Source organism: Paroedura picta, chromosome 9, assembly GCF_049243985.1.
Source record: "Paroedura picta isolate Pp20150507F chromosome 9, Ppicta_v3.0, whole genome shotgun sequence".
Taxonomy (NCBI): domain Eukaryota; kingdom Metazoa; phylum Chordata; class Lepidosauria; order Squamata; family Gekkonidae; genus Paroedura; species Paroedura picta.
The window spans coordinates 25,711,400-25,725,949 of NC_135377.1; the positions used below are offsets into that span (position 1 = coordinate 25,711,400).

Below are 14,550 nucleotides of genomic sequence, written 5' to 3' on the forward strand. Positions count from 1 at the left end.
CTGTGCAGATTGCACATGCATAGAAGTTTTACGTGTAATAAATTCTTTACTATTTGAAATGCTCTTTGAAATGTTCTTTGTACCACCATTCAAAAATGTTATTTAAACCGGGCACCAAGGAAAGTTAGGCAGTTAACCAAGAGTTTGCAAGTGTGACAAGCTGCTCTTAAGACCTTGGACAGGAGGAGATGCAGACACTATGCTTCCTTCTACTTTCTCATTCTCCTCAGCATGGGGAACATGCTGATTCAGTATGAAATTTCCAAGGCTCCCAGATATATTTGTAACATATTTTATATTTTAATATGTAAAAAATGACTGCCATGGCCTCTCATAAGAATGGATTAATGACAAAAGTATGGAGTCCAATATAAAGATTATCTAGCAGAAAGAAAAAAGGCACAGTAGTAAAGTTAGATCAAATGTAATGACAGAAGAGTAGTAGTAAAAGGAATTAAACTATTCCTACTGTAAATCAGGCAACAGTGGAGAAGGGGGCAGAGTCAAGTGATATAATTTGATAGCACTTCCACTCTTTTTTCCCCAAAGCAACTCATAGACATCTGAATGTTAAGAATTGACTAATGTTTCTAATCTACCTAGGGCAATGTCATTTTCCCACTTGGGAGGTCACTGCAGTCCCTATTGCACCATTACATATGAAGCATGATGTTGCTGGGCATTTCTTCTGAAAACAAACCTAGGATTCAGTTCTGCTTTTCACTTCTAGAAAACAGAGATGCCTTCTCTGTTTCTCTCTCTTAACTTTCACATTCCTTATCAGTAAGAATCAGGTAATTTTGGAGGCCTCTAAAAATACTTCCAAGTGTGTATGTGTGAAATGAAAACACAATTTTTAAAGCTTATCTAATACTTTCATAAATCAAAGACTTTAAAAAAGGATGCAATACTAATGAAGCCAATTACTTACTTTAGCACTATTAAATTCATACTGTTGCTATTTTTTGAACCTGTCTTGAAGCCCATTTTGATTATCCTCTACCCCCATCCCCAGTTATCGATTTATTACCCTTGACTCTCATTCATTAGGGGAGAAGAACTGATAAATGACAGAGTACATTGTGTGATGCACTGTCTTTGTCTTTTATTTTGTTAATTACCAATTTACAATATTAGCTGTTGTAATAGTTCTCCCCATCATCCATTAGTGCAAATTAATCAAGTGTCTGCTGTACTCAACTTAGTCCTCCGTTCTTAATGAGTATTCAAGGCATACCACATTTTCTCTGACACTTTAAAGCTCTCTTCCATATAAGCTATCACAAACAATTCAGGTAAATTCCAAACTTCATTGCTTTTCTACATATTTAATGAAAACAGTTTATTGACATTTTTGATGTGTACTCTGGGAGGGCAACCTAATATTAAGACCATCTTGATATGCATAGGGCAGGGGTAGTCAAACTGCGGCCCTCCAGATGACCATGGACTACAATTCCCATGAGCCCCTGCCAGCAAACACTGGCATGGGCTCATGGGAATTGTAGTCCATGGACATCTGGAGGGCCGCAGTTTGACTACCCCTGGCATAGGGTAACTAACAAGACAGACTGGAGGAGGTCTGTTAATCAATTCAGTGCTTTTACCAAGCATTCACAGGTTAATATCCATGAATAACAAAGTGTAGCAATATGTAGAAAAATAAGATTTTGGCAGAATTCAACTGCTATATTGACAAAATGAACGCAAATATAGCAGAGTCCTACTGCATTTACAGGTTTTTTTTTGCAGTTTGATATGTTACAGAAATGTTACTTGTAGGAAATCTGTTTCACGTGTGTACAAAACTGTATAAGTTAAATTTAATGGAATTTACAGCGAGTATTGAAAGCATGATACAAATGGTAATTATTTAAAATGATGCTCTAGAATAAGGAAGCACAATTTGCTAAAAGTAGCATTGAATAATTCACATCTGTAAGTTTTAGAATTTATTACACATCTCTGCAGTTTAGCAAATGCCCTCAATACTGATAAAACAATTTAAATGTATGTGTGTGTTCATACACATACACACACTTATATTGTGCATTTACAACAAATATAGCCTTAGCCTAAATGAAATAAAAGAATTTAGAAATGCTTAATTAGAAACATCTGAATTTTTCATCAACTTAAAAGGAATAAAACTGAACACAAACAAAATTAGCTCAATTGTGCAAAGCTTATATAACTGTATTTCCATTTGGATTCATTACTGAAAATGAGCAGAGAAATTCACATTACCTTTCATATCCTCCTAAATCTCAAAAATTAATTTATCCTATGAAATGGAAGTTTATCATCCGTATTTTGTTTTTGAAAGGCTGCAAGATATCAGACCAGGAGAGAATATGTAAGAATCTTTTATTTATTTTTTCCTTGAAGATTACCTACTGTCCTCTTGGAAATAACCCAAGGTAATATGTAAACAATTTTCAATGCTGCTCAATGAGTCAGAATCGTCTGTTCAGCCTCTACAGTAAGAACAGTGGCACCAATGTTTTAACATGAATCACATTCATCTTATTGTACATTACTCTTGTGCAAGTAATAAAGGCTTTACTCATTACCTTGGCTACGCTGACGTAGCAAAAGGGTTATCATCTATTACAGTTCTTTAAAATTAAGCTGACAGAATATCTTATTCCATCATTTCAAAAAGCCAGCAGCATTTTCTACATAGTGAGGATACATTTGGCCTAAGCCTTTAACACCTTTATAACAGCCATGCAATAGAAATAATCTTGAAGATGTTGCATAAGTGAGAACATAGAGAAGTCTGAACTATTTTTCTGTATAAAGTCAAGAATCTCCTGACTCTTCTGAATGGCTGTGATGCAAGTTTCAAAGCTCTATAAAACTAGAGCTCATTAATGTGTATTTATATATATATATACATATATATATATATATATACACACACAAACAAACATTTTAAATAAAGTCTGTCTACTTCAATTTTTTCTGGCCAGTCTCTGAGGGGGGAAATAAATAAAGTAGAGAAGGTTGAACTGTTTTGCATATCTTTGTGGAAGAACAGAGAACTTGTAAGAGTTCAAAAAAATCACTGTACAGAAGAAACAGCTTATATACAGCTAGCTGTGCAATTTAGTTGCTCTGGCCTGTCTCTTAAAGAGCTTCATGAATAGAATTTGCTTTTTATTCTTGTCCAAATCCTTCTGTCTCTTCAATTGCAAAAAGCAGCTTCTCTTTTAGCTGTTCATAGCTTTTGTAGGGTGGCAGATCTAAACGATTAAAACTAAGGAGAGAGAGAGAGAAAGAGAAAGGAATAAGATTGTGTCTACATATTTCATATTTTCCATAGATTTCTTTATATATGACTACTTTACTTGCAGCAACAAAATAACACCAGTACTGCTTTCCAAAATGACAAAAACTGGGAGGAAGACAGAACTATAACCTTTGAAAAATCAAAACTGTAATGCTGGGGTTACAACCATGAGTGAATTTTTGATGTGTGTGACCACAATGACCAACTCTTGTTAACAGTTCCTTTTAGTGCATTGGCTGTGAGGACGCAGCAACTTAGACATGATTTCCTGCTCTGAGCTCCATCCACAAGGCTGACTGGGAAGATTTTCACAACCAAAACCAGGGATGTGTATTGGAGCTAGTCACAGCTTCCCGATACAGTTCTAATGCCATGCAACAACTGGCACTATCCTTGATATGTTTTATAACAGCAGAATTGCCTAGCCAATTCAATTGTGATACAAGTGTGAATGAGATTGCCAACTTGTACACTACTCCCTTAAGTATCACTGAAGATCTAACAATAGGCTGTATTTACTCTCTACTGCAGAATGACTTGTATGAGAGAAACTGACTGACTGCAGTCAATACTAATGGTAAGACAAAAGCTGTACTCAGAGATACATTACTAAGGTATGCAGCCAATTTCACCCATTCTTCAGTGATGCCTCCCCACCCACCCAAGTGCTACTGATTATCTCATAAATGAACCGCAGGTATGAACTTAATGGTGAAATGTTAAAGCAGCACAGGGCTGCTAGAGAACACAGAATGCTAAGACCAAAAAAGGAAAACCAAGAAGAGTTGGTTCTTATATGCCACTTTTCTCAAAGTGGCTTACAATCCCCTTCCGTTTCCTCTCCCCACAACAGACTCCCTGTGTGGTGGGTGAGGCTGAGAGAGCCCTGATATTACTGCTTGATCAGAGCAGCTTTATCAGTGCCATAGCAAGCCCAAGGTCACTCAGCTAGCTCCATGTGAGGGAGCGAGGAATCAAACCCGGCTGGCCAGATTAGAAGTCCACACTCCTAACCACTACACCAAGCTGGCTATCAAGAACTACTTTTCATACAGTCCATTATAGCAACTCACCATGTATGACTTCTTGGCAGCCACGTCTCCTTGCCAACCTTTTCAATGCAGAACTTCTGAGGACCATTACTTCCTGAACAACAAAGATTCAAATATTTGTAGTGATAAGCCCACTGGGTCTTAATGTCATTTTTTTCATGGGAAAAATGCAGGTTTTTAAAGAGACACTGTTATAGTATAAATGACATACATACCCATGAGCTCTGCAAATCCTCCCAGTGGTAATCGGCAAGTGCCAGTGACAAACTGCAGCAGTCGCATACGGACTTCATTGTCAGCTTCTTTTATGAACTAAACAAAAACATAAGTGTAATTCAGTACTATAAGGCTAGTCAGAATTAGTGTTGTTTGTCCAGCTATAAACAAAAGCTGACTATTATTTGTTTGTTCAGCCAGTCAGTAACCCTTTATTGGCCTTTTATGGGGTTACATAACCAAACAGATCTTAAAATTATAAAATGAGCTATAGAATATAGAATACAAAATAGGCAGGATATTATAACAGTATCTTAAGTAGGACTCTGGCGACTATAAAGATTACCTCTGGATCTCTGTCAGAGAGCAGGAATTGCAAGGTCGTAGACTTACTTACAGGAGGCTTGTTTCTCAGCAAGGCAACAAAACTATCATCCCAACATCGCTCATCGGCAGTCTAGCAAAATGTGTGAAATGGAATCACGGCAGCCAGAACTGCACGGGCAGAGTCTCACCTGATATGGGATACGATTAAACCTTCCCTCTAAAACCTTTGAGGGAAAAGCATTCATTCGAGCAAGAAGAAAAGCTCTTATTTATTTATTTGTTTATTATATTTCTATACCGCCCTCCCCGGAGGCTCAGGGCGGTTTACATTAAACTTATAAACAATACATGGAACAGTCATGGGTGGAGCATTGAGAAGATATGTAGGCATAAAATTTCTTTGCATAGTGATGCCAAAGAATGCCAGGAAGCAAACTCGAGGTTGGGTTTGTTTATTGTTTTGCCACTCCTGGTGTGCTTTACATATTTTGCCCTCATTCATCTAAAGCAAGCATCTAAACTAGCTTAAGTGGTGTTAGACTGCACACACTATACAACTGCACATCATTCTAGCCAGAAACAAATGTTAAGAAAATAATAACAAATAGGATCCCTTATTTGAGATCTACTGCTGTAACACTGCATTCTAACAAAGCAAGCAATCTTCTTTTTCCATTTGGTGAACGAGCATGGAAGACCCTGTGTCTTCCCCCTTCCCACAGTTGAAATGCCTATATTACTATAATAAAGTACATCCTTATACTTTCTCTAAAAATTATTGCTCTTGCCTAAATATAAAAGACTGAAATAGCACAAAAAAGTCCTCTGTCGGTGGAAGAAGCAAGAGCTGCACTCAGACATCATGATAAACTGTTGTGATCAAACCCTGGCTAGTTGTGTCTTCAATAATCCAGTTGGCATCAAACCATGATTCCAAATTTAATGTGTGAAGTCTCATCCCTTGAGGCTTCCCAGTCACAGAGACTGCATTTTATAGAGAATATTCATTTGCTAGGGGATCAAGAAGAAACAATCTGGAATTTACCCATAAATTGGGATTATGGTACTTAATTTACTGTAACATCTGAATGAATGCTGGGAGTTGCAGTTAACTAAATAAACAAACATAAATATTTGTTTGGAATTCTAATTACTAGGGGCTATCACAAACTATAGCTTATGGCTTGGATGTAAACATTGCTTCTTTGCACATGAAGGCAACTGGGAATTAAGGAGAGGTGCCAATAAATGCCTTTAGTCCTACTTTCCAGTCCAAGGAGGAAGAACTTTACAATGCTCTTAATAATCTCTAGTTATGAGGGAAGAAAGTTGATTAAAACTGTCAGCCAATACAAGGGGAACACACCTCACACTATTATAGGAACTCTTTAAGTTCAGCAACTGCTCTATGTACAAGTCCTACTAGAAGAAAGCTTGGGAAAACAGCAAAGATAAAAACATTCAGTGAAACCTGCTATGACACCTGCTGATTTTATCACAAGTACCTTACCTGCCAGAACCACATTATTTGTTTGCTATTTCTTGTATAGTGTCGGTATACGGTGTTCCTCTGCCAGTCTGCCAAATCAACCTCTTGCATGCCACAGAGCATAACCTGAAGAGAAATAAAATCCACATAATTCAGAAGAACAGTGGCTTTTGATATTAAAATGCTTTTTAGTAAACTATTGCACAATACTGTGTTCTGGACTACATATCTGTTTCTGTCTTATTTGAACTAATGCATAACTATTTATTTTCAAGATTCCTTTTTATTCTATTATATTTATTTATAACTATTTATTTTCAATATTTCTTTTTATTCAAGTTGGTTTGCTGTGTTCGTGCCCAGCCAGTCACCCATTTCTCTCTAATAATATCCTACCTCCAGTTCCTTTTCATCGAAATATTGCAGCCATTGAAGGGGAACAACTTCATTAAATCCATCAAGGAAAGCTTTGGTTTGTTCTCGTACTCCTCGTGAAAACCGCCATTCTGCCATTAAACTGAAACAGGTAAATGTTTAAAATTCTAAAATGCACCTTATTTAGAAACAAACTTATCCCCTATTTTATGAATCCCAGATCTATATGCACTTCAAACACTCTTTTTTAACATTGTGTTTTTAACACTTTTATGTACTTCATATAAATACCTTCACAGTTACTTATGGGCATTAGTGCTTATCTGCTGAGATCTCACAATGAAAGCACATTGAAGAAATGTACTCTGTAAATCCACCTTAAAATAAAGAACCATCTATTTAAAAAGTTGCATTTTTTGGCATAATGGCATGAAAAATATGGAAAAATGCCATGTGTACTTTTTATACATACTCTGGGAAGCAGTTTCTTTTTAAAAAGCAGGAAAGTAGATGCTGCTAATATCAGAAGATAGTCTATTCTGATGTTATTTGTACACGCTCTAATACATCCCCCTTTCTCATTCACATGTACATTGTTATGTATATATTTTATATACTCATATATATTAAAGGCAAGCATGAATCATGTCTCGAGTCTGAAGGATATGCAGTTTCTCTCTTAATAATTTCTGCATTAACAAACCAGAGTTTGTACTCTTCCCACCACATGAGACATTATACTCATGTAGAAACATTTCAAAATATGTAGTAGTGAACAAAATAATGAAAACATTTCCCATTGTTTTCCTTTCCCTTGGTCTCCATACCCAATATATTCTTCTTTATTCTCTTCAGTTACAAGCAAGTTTGAGCCTCCTGATTTCAATTCATGTGAAGTAACTTTCCCTAGAAGTTCCATGTCTACACAGAAGTACATTTCTAAATTACATTCTTCAATGTTGTTGTCCCTAGGAGGAAAAATTAATGAAAATGAGAAGAAAGAAAGATCAACCAGATATAATATTTACACTGTGGTGATGGGAAAATGGTGATCATCTGAAAAGATTTACAAACCTTATCCAAATTAGGGAATTATAAAATTCAGTATCAATAGATTCCAAATCCTTTATTGTGAGTTTCTTATTTAGCATGCGCTTGTAGAATGGCAGGGAAAAACCAGTGTCAATGAATTTGCCATGAAACAATGCCTGTTGAGGATAAAAAATCAATTTGGTATTGGATACAAAAAAAACAGTATTAAGTATCTTGTTCATGACATAAAATGAAATGATTGCTCTAAAAGGTCTCAGAGCAGACATATATAAAACAGTAAGCCTGAAGAAATTACCAGGATGCAAAATAGCATGATGAAATGGAAACACTAAATCAAGGATTAGGGAACATGATCCTCAACACAAAAAATGATCCAGCACAAAATACCTTTAAATGCAAATTACACTGGCAGAGAATTTCATTAGGTGAAGCTACTGTCCAGTACAAGGTTTAGCCTACAAAAGGCAACAAACCAACTGAAGTATCTCCCACATCAGTTGCTGGATATTATACAGTGAATGAAAGAGAAACAAAATAACTCAGGAGATGGGGATGAAATTATGTCGACAATATGCAGAATCTCAAATGCCACAAAGCTCTATCGAAAAGAGCATTTCTCTTAGGAACAGATTACATACAAATGCTAGCTAGCAGAGGGTTTCATGCACCAATTTGAACAAGCAACTCCATTTAAGGAAAAAGGTTTTAAAAACCCAATCTGTAGACACTCACTCCTTCTAGACACTTAACAGACACTCACTCCTTCTAGAAATATGCCATGCAACACAACTTATTCTTCCTTATAAATCTGCTATTATAGATCATGTCCTTCATTCTTTGACTTCTTTCTTAACACAGGACATCCAGGGCACTGGCTGCAGCAGTGGCATTCAGAAATTACTCTGGCCTTGTAGCAGCTCCCAAACCACCACCACCACCATGGCCAGGTCCCAAGGCTGCTGCAGAGACATGCAGCTACACTCAGCTCAGTGACAAGGCAGCAGATATTAAAATGACTACAGTAAAAGCCATGTTAACCAGCATGGTTGTGGTTGCCAGTTAACCAAATGAGGACCCATTATCTTCTTCTCCACAGGCCAAGATCAGGTGGAATTGGATTGGGCAGCTGCAGTGGTGGTGACCACAGCCAGAACACCAAGCCTATCAATACTGCCAATCAGAAGTACAACTAATAGTCATTTAACGTGTCAGGATATACAATGCTTTAGTCCTCTAAATCTCCTCCCACTGCATAAGTGTTCAGTAGAAGGAAGGTATGGGAGGAATACCTCCCATGTCCCTACATACTGCCTGAATGCATGGGGGTGGAAGGGAGGTGCATTTTGGCTGAACACTGCAGCAGACGTGGATGCGCATTCCAGCCATAGGCATATGGCATAGCTGTGAGGACAGGAAGCAAGGGGACCCAACAGCAGGATTTCAGCCATGTGCAATGCCCAAAAGCAGGCAGCATTCATGGCTGGGACTCTGGGGCCACTCCACCATTTACTCTCCCTTGAGTCAGCCTCAACTAGCATGCTGGTTAATGGAGTGCCAGATAACAGTTTTTACTGTACTTAGCTTTGGCTAGATCTCTAGAGAAACAAGCTGCTTTTTTTAAAAAAAGAGTGAATTGGAAGAGGTACATATGTGAAAATCAGTGCTCCTTTGTGTAGCACTTAAAGTCCTGGCGGAGCCTAAGATAATGCTGCATAAAAATGAATGTCTTGCTGTCATAACTTCAGACACACTTCTGATCTAGTGTTGGATGCTTGGAACTGTTCTCGGCCAACAGACACAATTTAATAATTCAGAAAGTCCCTTTGCATATATGCATGAAAAAAGAGGTGAGTTTCCTTCAAACAGGGGTAGTTAGTCCTTATGATGCTTTTATCCCAACACATCTCAAGATCTGGAAACACTGGGTTTAGGAAAGAGGGAGGAACACAAGATAAATGCCCAAAGAACTGCCTTTCAGGGTTAGACTACTAGTTTCCCTGTAGTCCAGCAAACTGAATCCAGCAGATGGCAGCAAGATGCTTCTGTGACACTACGAAGCCAGGCAAGATGGAGACAGCTTTCACCTATTGTTTGCACCAAGTACCTGCTAGACATACTGTTTCTGTACATGGAGGCCCTTATCCTAGCTACTGTCCTTATATGGTAGCCCTATGTTTCCTAAAGGGTTCTGCTAAGGAAAGGCAGGGTAAATTATTTTAGTAAATAGACCTTTCCTTCCATTTGTCCCGAACTCAATGTCAAACTGTCCAAAGGCAGTGTGAGCTAGGCATGTAGGAACAAGCCTTTCCACATCCTATAAATCTGCAAGCTTTCTGAGTTATACTGTTTTATAAAATGTAAGGCCCTTTCTTCATAACTTTTTCACCACCACCGCCTATCACTATAAAATTCTACATGTGTACTTCAAAATATTAATTTTACTGTGATAGATTGTACACTTTCAAAGGAGTCCATTTTTCGGAGAGTTGAAGTGACAGATCAATGTTAGTCTCTGATCTATCACCTCATGGTGGTTTGTTAGGAAACACAGATTATTGTAACTATAACACCAGTACACACACAATGCATACGTTCCAATGTGACAAGTCTCCCTCCCATAACAGAAAAATCTGTTATAAAATGGGTTAAAGTCTGCCCAGATTCTTACTATTCTTTTAAAATAACATTTCCACATAAAGCAGTTCTTTATAAGCTAAGGCTTTCACATAGAGAGATGCTGCTGTCCTTAATATGCTGGGTCCTTTTATCCTTGACACAAAGTTTTCCACCCATGGTGATTATAATGTATGTGCCCACTTGAAGAAGAAAACAAGGTTCCTTACTCAGAATTATTGTTCTTCAGGAGTGAATCACACAAAGACATAGTCCCTCCCACCTCCCTTGTAGATCTGTCTTTGCTACCTCCTTTCTTATAGAGCAGCAAGGCTATCTGGCCAACAAAATGGCATCAAGTAGGGGGAAGACTTAAGATATTTTAAGCCTTTAAGTCTCTATACCCTGTAGTTATTTTAACAGTCCAGAATCTTATGCAGCTCTTCTACATGCTTTGAGGTGAGGAGCCCAACACTAAACACAGTTTCATGACATCCTATCCTAGAACTGTATAAAGGGACTATATGCTTACGATTTCCTTTTCAGTTTTTTTTCTTAACACTATTAGTGAGTTTTTCTTTTACTGAGGAAATATACCAAGCTGGTATTTTCAGCAAGATTTACAAACTGAGCTGGCTTTCACAGCCCTACTATTCCATTAACATGAAGCTTTCCTCAGATACAAGAAGTTGTCTGCTGTCTTGTGCCGTCCGTCAAAGGAAAGCACATAAACTCAACATATCCATATAATCCAAAACTATGACTCAAAGGTATTTTCCTCATCATCTCTATAAATTTACCCATCAGTAAATATATTAGATTTCCACCCCAATACTAACCATTTCTCATGTTAAATTTCATGTACCATTGTCATGCAGTTTGGAGATAGTTCTTTGAATACAAATGTTGTTCTGTGCATAGTATAACATAGGTACATCAAAAATATTCCTATGCAAATAATAATAAATGTCAAGAACAAGTCACATGGATCTTTAACATGCCTAGAAAGCTCATGGACCAAAACAATGGAAAACAGAATTCTTTCATGTAAATGAAGTCAGATGAAACTAATGAAGTCCTTGATGAAACTAATTCCAGTAGGACTGTAGAAAAGCTGTAAAGTACACAATGATTTTTTTTTACAAATTACACTTACCATGGCAATAAACCGCCCAATGAAACAGAAATATGAAAGATGATCAGGATTGATTGTTGATGCTGGATTTATCTGTAGGCAGTAGTTGCTCTTTCCAGCATATTCAAACAGGCAGTACATAGGGTTCAAAACTTCATGAGAAAGCAAGAAGAACCATTCCCTACAAAAATTTACAACAGGATAAAAGATGCAACACATAGCTATCTCCAGGCACTAATAAAATTGTATGGACATGAAATATAGGCTAGGATCTAGCAATAAGAGGATTTCTCTCAGCAGATGAGATTTCCCCACCTCCCTCCTTTAAGCCCCAAATGCTCTTTGAAATCTGCTCCTAGAGAACAGGGGACTCCTAGGAACAATATGAAGAAGAAGTCTGTATATGCAATAGAAATGAGGAGTAAACTGAAATCACCCACCCACATGCAAATTCTTCACTTGTATAGCACAAAAAGGGATATAATATACACCAACTGAATGTTTTCTGGCCCAGTGATGCATATTAACTCTCTTATCTTGCATACATCTCAGTTTTAGATAAGTGTCACTGCCTGGGGGTCAGCCCAACCCAACAGTTGCATTTCTCACTGCCTGTAACTCTTATATTTCATGGCCTTTTTACACAATTATGTATATATATTATATAGCATACATATTTGCCATGAATTTCCTTCTTCCACTTCACTCTTATTCTCAATAAACATGATAAGATTAACAGCTCCAGAGGTAACCAAAATCCAGCAGTATATAGCTTTAAGTTCATTAATTTCTAAAAGGCCTTGATTCATCACTGTACATTCAATACAAAGAATCTGTTTACCATGAAAGACAATCCTTTTTTTTTTTTTAGAGGAACACATCCACTAAAAGTTCCACAGTCCATAATGAAATGATTTGGAGAAAAAGATTCTCCTGCACTCAAGATTATCTCAATTAGGTAACCAAGATTGCCTCCAAGACACCTCACGCCTCTCCCCTCCTTACATGGAAATATTTCCAGGACCTGGGGCCACCTTCCTCACTTCCTCACTGTCAGGACCTGGGACCACCCTCCTCACTGTTCACCTGGTTCCCTACTGTCCTAGTAGATGGAAAATATATCTTGTTTTTAAACTCAAGTCTCTGACCTTATAACTTAAGTTAGAATTTGTACACAAATCATGCTTTACTTCACTATATTTAAATTGGGCAGGCTTGTGGAAGTTTCCACAGGTGCACCTTATGTGGCTCAAGCCACCTCAGTTTCTATACACTAGTGTGAATTTGGGTTTTAACTGGTAAGTGAATCATATATATCCTGATCACACAATGTTAGTCATCATACATAGTGGTTTATTAGTACAGTGCACCCTGCAAGTCCTTCAAGCAGTTTTAAATTAGGATTTTACCTGGCTAAACCACCATAATCCAATCCCTCTTCTCCTCTGAATATGACATACAAGCGTCTTCTTAAGTCATAAGGTTTTAAAGCCATGATCTGTATAAGAATTTTGTACACAAAATAGAAACAGTGAATAATTTATAATAAATATGGAGCAAATTGTTCAGTTTTGAAGCATCTTTATTTTACAGACATTTGTGCTGAATTTTCACACACCAAAATGCAAAGGTAAAAATGTGAGTTTAACACACACATCCTATACTCACACACTCAAACCATTTTTCATGGCTCTTAGAAGTTACTTTCTTCTTTAGTGCCATATTTTAATCCTTCCACAAATGGTTCTAGTCAGTGTGTGAAATGCCATTCAGTATGTTACAGCACCAATAATATTTAGCTACATAGCACTGTCACCAAAAATAACCAAAATAATAAAAAACCCACCAAGAAGAAAACACAATACTCCCAGACTTCTCCAACACTTTGAGATGAAGATTTGTTTTTATTGGACATAAGATAAAAAACATGTCTCTTGGTTGCTAAGGCCACTATGAGATTCTCTGCATCTCCTCACAGTGCAGGGTCAAAGCAGCAACTATACAGTGTCACCCACTTGTCTCCTTCTACCAACTTTTCCACCTCTATTTGCATGCCCTTGAAAAGAAGTGACATGGGGAGAGGCTTTTTTACATAAAATAAACAGTTTCATAAAATAGGCTCCACCTTTCACTACAGAACTTACACTCCAAAGAACGGCCAAACGAGACATTACTTTTTATGTGAGTTAGCCAAGGGGACTTGCATTCATACTACAAATTCTGGTGACAACTCCAGGGTGAAAAGCAAAAGCAAGCCTAATCCAGAGCAGGATTGCTGCATGTGGGGTTGAGAAATACCTGGGGATTTTGAGGAGTGGGGGGACGTCACCAGATGCCATAGTCCAAGTAGCACCTGGGGGATGGCAACCTTAGTTGCACGCGGGGGGGGTCCTCCTGCCTCCCTCCCCATTGTTTTCAGGGGGTGCACTATTTGTTCTGCTGGGAAGCTGTACATCACTTGTTGCAAGTAACATCCACCTCCACAGCTGTTGGGTTGTTCTGTTTTGCCTGCCAAAAGCAGCTGGAAAAAGCTGAAGACCCTTCTCATCTCTACACCACAGTTCCTATCAGAAACAGCTCCAATCAGAATTGGTCCCAGCCCCACTTTTTACATAAGAGCTTCCATTTAGAGTTGCAGCTACAGTATGGGTGCAAATCCAAATGGAGAATGTGTATAGAAAATACACATTAGATTGGCCCTAAAATGTAGTAAATGGGGATTTCTTAGAATGGATTCTAGCCAACATAGTATCAGAAGTTTAAAAACAATTTTACAGAAGTGTCAAAGACAGATAGATTGCTTCAGAGATAGGTACATAACAATTTCTAAATAGCTAAGTAAGAATAAAAGCTCTTCAGCTACTGAATGTTTCACTTTAATGACCATTCTTGAAAGTAGTAAACATGGCTACCTGTTGGAAGGAATCTTCAAACAGTGTCTGTCTGGATACATTGATCTTCACATGGCTTGGCAGCGCATTTGACTATAAACAAA

The 14,550-nt window shown here is 37.7% G+C and overlaps 1 protein-coding gene across 3 annotated transcripts in view; it reads right to left on the reverse strand.

The window, feature by feature from the left end:
• Window positions 1-1,080: 1,080 nt before the first annotated feature.
• Window positions 1,081-14,550, reverse strand: part of WWP1 (WW domain containing E3 ubiquitin protein ligase 1) — a 55,523-nt gene continuing 42,053 nt past the window's right edge. For all 3 annotated transcript variants that reach the window (XM_077351981.1, XM_077351980.1, XM_077351982.1), the window contains 10 exons: window positions 14,468-14,539; window positions 12,965-13,053; window positions 11,577-11,736; window positions 7,829-7,962; window positions 7,582-7,722; window positions 6,776-6,896; window positions 6,401-6,505; window positions 4,563-4,659; window positions 4,369-4,441; window positions 1,081-3,262 (listed from right to left, as the gene is read on the reverse strand). In XM_077351981.1, coding sequence (XP_077208096.1) covers window positions 3,163-3,262; window positions 4,369-4,441; window positions 4,563-4,659; window positions 6,401-6,505; window positions 6,776-6,896; window positions 7,582-7,722; window positions 7,829-7,962; window positions 11,577-11,736; window positions 12,965-13,053; window positions 14,468-14,539 — 1,092 coding nt within the window. In that variant the 3' untranslated portion in view covers window positions 1,081-3,162. The remainder of the gene's footprint in view (window positions 3,263-4,368; window positions 4,442-4,562; window positions 4,660-6,400; window positions 6,506-6,775; window positions 6,897-7,581; window positions 7,723-7,828; window positions 7,963-11,576; window positions 11,737-12,964; window positions 13,054-14,467; window positions 14,540-14,550) is intronic.